Below are 7,072 nucleotides of genomic sequence, written 5' to 3'. Positions count from 1 at the left end.
GGGGGGGGGGGCGTGTCTGTGTGTCTGCGGTCAAAGACGCTAGTCACACGATTGGTAGCTTTGACGTTAGTAACTAGGGACCAACGTTATTAGGTGGATTAGTTGAGGAGCAATTTGCATGTCTCTACTGGCGATGAACTGGATACAAAAGAACCTCGGTATCGATGTGACTGGGGAGTGGGCACAGCAGGTGTCAGTTAACGTTGGCGGCATTATTTACCTTACACGTCGTGCGACGTTTCGTTCTCTCAGTGAAAACCCCGTGTTCGGGCCCATACTAAGTGGTGCGGGGAAGCGCGGTGAGGATGGTTGCTTTGTTATTGACCGTGACGGTGTGACATTCCGTTACGTCCTCAATTTTCTCCGAAGCGGTGTTCTGTTGTTGCCTGAGGCGTTTGATGAATGGGATCAGCTGCTTGATGATGCACGCTTTTTTCAACTGCCGGAGATGGAGAAGGTTATACTCGACCGCTTTGAGTACAAACGATCAGTCTTTCGCCGGACCTTGCCACAGGCTGTTTTCGTGCATTGGCCGCCAGCTTTTGACAACGGGAAGGGCAGGGTTGCGATTGTGCCCCAGTTGCCTGCATTGTTAGTGCCAGAGGACGGATCAGAGGTGCGCTATCAAGGGGAATTGCTGCGGAGTGTCGAAGAGCTGATCACCACACTTCTATCAGCGTATGGATATGTTATTCAACATTGGAACGAAAAAGAGGGAAAAGTGTTTCTGAGCCTTGGTTCGTCTTGAAGGTCCTCCTGTTTCATCCTTTCTCGCCGACGATTTTATAAAGGAGCGTTTTGCATACGTGTGTGTGTGTGTCTTTGTGCTTGTAAGGCATCTGGTGATCATTCGACGCTGATTTTTATATCAGACTGTCCCTGTTTATCAGTGGTGAAATAATCCCTCGTTTTCTTTGTGTTTTGTTCTTTGTGAACTGGTTCCATCTACACACACTACACCGGGTATGCAAAGGCTCTTCTGGCTGGGCTGGGGACACTTCTGCGTCTCCTCTGTTGTTTTTGCCCCCCCTCCACCTCCTCGTGTGTGTGTGTGGTAAAAAAAAAAAAGTGTGAGTGCAGGTGGTGGCGGAATGGTGCAGCGCACACTTCTAGACTTTGTGCGCAAAAAGAATACGAGTCCCACTTGTGTGAAGGTTGATGTGGACGAGGAGTCAAGTGAAGAGGTGATGCGACAGTCGCTGAAGCGTACCGCAGAGGATATGGAGGCACTGCCACCCCCTGTGAAGAAAAAGATGGAACTTGATGCGTGCCTTTCATCGCTTATTATCGATCCAGACTGGCGTGCCTTTCTGCATCCCCTCACCAGTGCCCCCAGTTTCCAACGCGTATGCCAGTTTGTAGAGATGGAGGCGGCGAGCGGAAAAGTCATCCTTCCGCCGCGCGAACTTATCTTTTCTGCATTCAACAGCACTCCGCTTGAGAGAGTTAAGGTAGTGCTGCTGGGGCAGGATCCTTACCACAACATTGGCCAAGCTCATGGATTGTGCTTCTCGGTGCGCCCTGGCATGCGCCCGCCGCCGAGTTTAGTGAACATGTACAAGGAGCTTTCAGCAGATATTCCTGGCTTCAAGGCCCCCTCTCACGGATATCTGCAGCACTGGGCGGAGCAGGGCGTGTTGATGCTCAATGCAACACTCACAGTTGAGGCACACAAGGCAAACTCTCATGCAACTTGTGGTTGGCAGGCATTCACAGATGGTGTTATTCACCTCTTATCGGATGCACACAAGAAACCAATTGTGTTTCTCCTTTGGGGTGGGTTTGCACGGAAAAAAATTACCTTGATTGATCGCAAACGCCATGTTGTTATTGAAAATGCGCATCCCTCCCCACTGAGTGCAACGAAGTGGTGGGGTTCGCGACCATTTTCAAAGTGCAATGACGCCTTGACGAAGATTGGGCACACACCGATTGACTGGAGTCTCCCGATGACCGTTTAGGGCGGTCTATAAAGGGGAAAAAAGTCAGGGTTTCTGTACAGCGTTGAGTTGAGAACTCAATATTGTCGTGCTGCTTTGTCTGCATATGTCTCCTCGCTTATTCGCCCCTCATCCCCTTTTCTTGTTGTATTGCTACTGCGCTCACCCTCTGGCGCTTGTAGGATTGAGCGGCGAACAAAATCAGGTTTATAGAAAGAACGAGATTGGTTAGTGGTCCGCGCTCCTCTTCCGTATGGTATCAGTAAGTGAGACTGCAACGAAAACTCCCGTCATAGATGACGGGTCAGTGCAAGAACAGTCTGAGCTTAATGCCACGTTAATGCCCAAAATGGAGGATATGGATTACGACACCTTTCAGCGTACAGTGCAGCTCCAGCGAGAACAGGGCATGCCGCCCCCACCACGTGCTCTTCTCAAACGCATCCCAGAGTCCACTGATGATTTTTTGCGCAACTTTTTTCAGAGGAATGGCATGTACCGGACGATGGAGATCTTTGAGATTGAATGGTATGAAAAGTATGGATCAAAGCCGTTAATGGACGCTCCGGTATTTTCTGACAACTATCTTGAAACTGCCGCCCTTCAAGACCGCATCGACGTATTGGAGCATCAACTCCGTCAACATGCTGAATTAACGGCGAAAACTACAAAACAGTTTTTGCAAGCGAAAAAAGAACGGGACTTTCATCGTGCTAACCACAATCGTGTCGTGCAGGAGAAGAACCGAATTATGAAACTCCTCCGGCAGGCGCAGCATCACGCAGAGGATATTAGCCCAACACTCAACGAGCTTCGCCAAAAGTGCGAATCACTCCACAAGGGGAAAACACTTTTGTCAATAGAGCGAGACAAGCTCGATGCCAAAGTGACCAGACTAGAGAAGCAGGTGGAAGCCCTGGAGCGGCAACTGCAGCTACATGAAAAGGGCGAAACCCACACCACTAAAGACACCGCACTCAAGAAAAAAGAAGGAAAAGCAGCAAAAGCGACTATGGCAAAAAATGTTGCCAATAAAGTAGGTGATCAAGCAGTAAAAGCAGCTGAAGTTATTACAGATGGTTTCCGATGGCCAGCAGACGAGCGGCCGCAGCCGACACGTGGAGAGCCTGCCTACGCACCGCAAACTGAACCGTCTATGTGGGTGTGCCAGTCCTCTTTCAAGGCGCACTCTATGCCAGTGACAAAGGTCGCTATGCACCCAGTAAAACCAGCTGTTGCCAGCTCCAGCGATGATGGAACTTGGCGGCTCTCGGCGCTTCCTCAGGGTGAACTCGTCATGTCTGGTGAAGGCCACAAAAACTGGATCTCGGCAGTGGCTATGCATCCCACCGGCACCATGGTTGCCACTGCATCAGGTGATAAGACTGTGAAACTCTGGGATTTCGCAACCAACGGCTGCAAGCTAACGCTGAAGGGTCACTGCGATGGCGTGTGGTGCCTTGACTTTCAGGAGACTGGCGTCCTGCTGGCCAGCGGTGCTCTCGATCAAACCGCCCGTATTTGGGACGTCACAACGGGGAAGTGCCGTCAGACACTGCGAGGCCATGTTGATGCCGTGAACGCCGTGACTTGGAAGCCGTATACCAACACGTTATACACTGGTAGTGGGGACAAAACCGTGTCACTTTGGGATACCCGCATGAATTGTTGTGCACAAACGCTGTATGGTCATCGTAATACCGTCCAGTCTGTAGCGGTGGTAGGTACAGTGGGTGCTCTGGCTTCCTGCGATGCAGATGGCGTCGTCACACTCTGGGATACACGACGTATGGAACAGCGCCTGACAATTTCCTGTGGGCCGTACCCAGCCAACCACGTCGCTGCTGATTGCACTGGCACGTACCTTGCTGTCGCCAGTGATGATACCACCATCAAGATTATTGATGTAGAGAGCTCGACATTGGCAGAGCTCGCGGGACACGAGGACGGCGTGCAGTGCGTTGTCTTCGATCCAGCAACCAACAACTTCATTGTCAGCGGCGGGAGTGATGGCACAATACGGTACTGGTGCTGAATGAAGAAGTTAAAAGATGCAATGAATCCCAGTACTGAAGTAATACAAGGGAGACGGAACAAAACGAGGAAGATGAGAGAGATGAGGAAGTTGAATGAATGTAGAGTGCCACCCCGTGGCGCCCACTCACACAGATGCTGCATGGGCCATATGTACTCTGAGCGTGGAAATACGCGTCTGTTATTTTTAATGCAGCGGCAATGTTGCTGTAAGTGGCATAGGATAAAATAGAACCAAACATGTTGGTATAGTCGTTCTCCTTTGTCTATCTCTTTCTTCAATTCCCTCCTCCGTACCCTTCTCTCTTCATTCCACATTTACTAAGCGAAAGGTAATCTTTCTCATTTTTCTCAGCACAAAAAGGGAGAAGTTTTTGAAGTCATTATTGATAGCCCTAACATACCACCTCTAACACGCCATGTCTGTCGTTCGAGTTTCGCTCACACACTCGTCGAGTAAGATGCGGGTCCCAGAGAAGCGCTACAGTCTTGCGCAGACCATTTCAAGCATTAAGGCCAACATTTCTACACATTTTGCCACACCACCGGAGCAGATGCGTCTACAACTTATCGATGATCGCGGCATCACAATAGAATCGGATATGTCAGATGAAAAACAACTGGGATACTATCAGTGCAAGGATGACTACGTTATCCACGTTGTGGACCTTCAGCCGGCACCGTTAGTCAATAACTTTGAAGATTTGTCCCAAGTTGAAAAATATGAGATTTCAGAAGAAGCATACAACAAGCGGGATGACAATGCCCGAGCCTTTCGTCAGCGCATGTTGGCACAACAACGTGAAGAGGCGGAGAAAACTGGGAAACCGATTCTCAAGGAGTTAAATGATGACAGCTACAAGGATAAGGCGGAGACAATGCACATCGGGGATCGTTGCATGTGCCAGCCGGGGGACCGTTTGGGAACAGTGCGGTTTGTGGGGCGTGTGGCTGCCCTGAAGGCTGGATACTGGATTGGTGTCGAGTTTGACGAACCTGTGGGGAAGAGCGATGGAAGCGTCAAGGGGAAAAGCATATTTGAGTGCCAGCCGAACTATGGTGGGTTCTTGCGCCCGGATCAGGTGGAGGTTGGGGATTTCCCACCGGAGGAATTTTAGAAGGAAAGATCAGACGTAGACTGTTCACATATATATTCTCTCTTCGTTATATTGTGATATTTTTTCCTGTCGTATCTATGTCCTTGGACACTTGTGTTTGTGTATTTCTATATTTTCAGATGCAAATCTGTATGTTTTTTTCCTATTCTCTTGTTTTTTATTTGTTTATCTTTCCTGGACAGTGGATAGCGTGCCCCCTATTTTTTGGGGTGATTCTGAGCCAGTAGATTCTTTTTTTTTTTACCTTTGATTTCGTTTTTGTTATCGTGTCACTCTTTGTGACGGTGTTACGGAAAGAGAGCTTGATGTTTCGGACGAACCATGGGCGTAGCGAAGCAATGCAGCAGCTTCGCTCTGCTGGTATGTCGAGGGACGGCCCGCTCGACGACGATGACTACACTGCTGATGTCGAGGAGGTCTGGCGGAACTTCACGGACGAGGACGACGCCACTGAGCTGTGCAGGCTGAGCAGCCCGCAGAACGAGGAGGAGGAGGAGGAGTGGAAGGACCAGGACGAGGCAGGGGAGAGGAATGAGGTGGTTGCCTCGAGCTTTAAAAAAGAATACCTACTCAAACGTATTTTGTCAAGCACACATATGCAGGCATCAGGGGACGACGAAATGCGAGAAGAGGGAACAACATACACCCAAGATGCTTCTCCCGTGGGTAGGAGGTGCAATTTTGGTGGGTCTCCAGTACACACCCATGCGGCCACTACTGGTGGCACACCACTTGACGTGGACGATGGTGTGTCGTTCGACGAGCCTGCACACATCGAAAATGACACTTCAACACCACTGTCAAAGGAGCCAGCGGATTTCAAGGTGAATGCAACGACGCAGGTGTTCTCTGCTGCGAATGCGCTGCTCACTCCTCGAGTCGTCAGAGCCCAACAGATGTCTGCAGCCCCGAAGCTCCCGCGTGTCGAGTTGCAGGTGAGCGCGCAGACGTATGTGCAAGTACGCCCCAATGCACAGGGACGTTTGTGTTTGCACCGTGTCACGGAGGTAAGCTCCCTGCGTTGCACTGGGCCGTGCACCGCCGGAATGTCGGTTTGCTCTCCGCCCTGCGCTCCCAACACAGACGACCCGCTAACGGTTTGAGCTCCTCCTGGCGCTGATTCTTTTACCGCTTTATATATATATATATATACATATGTTTTCCCCTCATACATGTACGCGCACCTCACTGCTATTGTTTCTTGTTCCCCCCTTGCGCTGCTGGAGAAACCTTGAGTGGAGCCGTACTCTTTATTATGGGAGCAAAAAAAAAAAACTACAGCTAGTTCTAAAGGAATTGGATTTTTTTTACTGGAAAGAAAAAACAATCCTACGCAAAGAGAATCAAACCGCTTGAAAAGTCCACCCATTTGGTCCATTCTCACCTTGTGTCTCGTTACGCAGCGTTCCTCCTAGATTTGACCCCCGTTTGGTTTTCTTTTGAAAGTAGAGCACCCTAATGTTTAAGAATTGTGTGCGAAACAGGCATGATGGCCGAGTCTAGGTGAGTGGAGGCTCATTACGCCGTGCCCCATTGCATTTTTTTGAATTGTCTACTTACAAAAGAGTTATTGCTGTTTCTGTTGCAGTGAGCCAAATGTTCTTTTACACACCTCTGCAAGCGTGTCTTTTTTTTTTCTGCCGAAAGTAGTGGTGAGAAACAAAAAGTCTTTGTGCTCCTGGAGCATTTGAACGTCGAAGTGATATTTGTCTAAAATTTTTAGGCGAAGAGTGGCAACGAATTGCGCGCAGTTATCCTGTTTTGTTTCCGATTAGTCTGCTCGTGTTGATGTTGGGCCTTATCGAGTGGCCTGAGTGGCATAGTCCCCTTATTTTCGAGCCATTTTCTGTAAACATGCTTCGCTCTGGCCGCGCTTTTTTTTTTTTTGCCCTGCGTAGTCTTCCTTTCTCTCTCCATCTATGCGTTGATTTTAACGGCAGGCCTCACTCATATTTGTATATATATATATATATATATATA

At 49.3% G+C, this 7,072-nt stretch overlaps 5 protein-coding genes across 5 annotated transcripts; all 5 read left to right on the top strand.

Moving 5' to 3' along the window:
- Positions 1 to 118: 118 nt before the first annotated feature.
- DQ04_00191220 (hypothetical protein) lies at positions 119 to 748 on the top strand (the record flags this gene model as incomplete). The annotated part of the gene is made up of 1 exon (XM_009308410.1): positions 119 to 748. The coding sequence occupies one exon, from the start codon at positions 119 to 121 to the stop codon at positions 746 to 748; it is 630 nt and encodes a 209-aa protein (XP_009306685.1).
- Positions 749 to 1,091: 343 nt separating this feature from the next.
- On the top strand, positions 1,092 to 1,961 carry DQ04_00191210 (uracil-DNA glycosylase; the record flags this gene model as incomplete). Its single annotated transcript, XM_009308409.1, has 1 exon — positions 1,092 to 1,961. The coding sequence occupies one exon, from the start codon at positions 1,092 to 1,094 to the stop codon at positions 1,959 to 1,961; it is 870 nt and encodes a 289-aa protein (XP_009306684.1).
- A 232-nt stretch (positions 1,962 to 2,193) lies between these two features.
- On the top strand, positions 2,194 to 3,975 carry DQ04_00191200 (pf20; the record flags this gene model as incomplete). The annotated part of the gene is made up of 1 exon (XM_009308408.1): positions 2,194 to 3,975. One exon carries the CDS (start codon positions 2,194 to 2,196, stop codon positions 3,973 to 3,975), a length of 1,782 nt encoding a protein of 593 aa, XP_009306683.1.
- A 418-nt stretch (positions 3,976 to 4,393) lies between these two features.
- Positions 4,394 to 5,092, top strand: DQ04_00191190 (putative tubulin-specific chaperone; the record flags this gene model as incomplete). The annotated part of the gene is made up of 1 exon (XM_009308407.1): positions 4,394 to 5,092. The coding sequence occupies one exon, from the start codon at positions 4,394 to 4,396 to the stop codon at positions 5,090 to 5,092; it is 699 nt and encodes a 232-aa protein (XP_009306682.1).
- A 305-nt stretch (positions 5,093 to 5,397) lies between these two features.
- DQ04_00191180 (hypothetical protein) lies at positions 5,398 to 6,195 on the top strand (the record flags this gene model as incomplete). The annotated part of the gene is made up of 1 exon (XM_009308406.1): positions 5,398 to 6,195. One exon carries the CDS (start codon positions 5,398 to 5,400, stop codon positions 6,193 to 6,195), a length of 798 nt encoding a protein of 265 aa, XP_009306681.1.
- Between the last annotated feature and the right edge of the window lie 877 nt (positions 6,196 to 7,072).

The sequence above is a fragment of the Trypanosoma grayi genome (assembly GCF_000691245.1).
Source record: "Trypanosoma grayi strain ANR4 Tgr_19_V1, whole genome shotgun sequence".
NCBI lineage: Eukaryota > Euglenozoa > Kinetoplastea > Trypanosomatida > Trypanosomatidae > Trypanosoma > Trypanosoma grayi.
The sequence above is the reverse complement of the archived record's forward strand: the minus strand, read 5'-3'. Positions and strand labels throughout refer to the sequence as shown.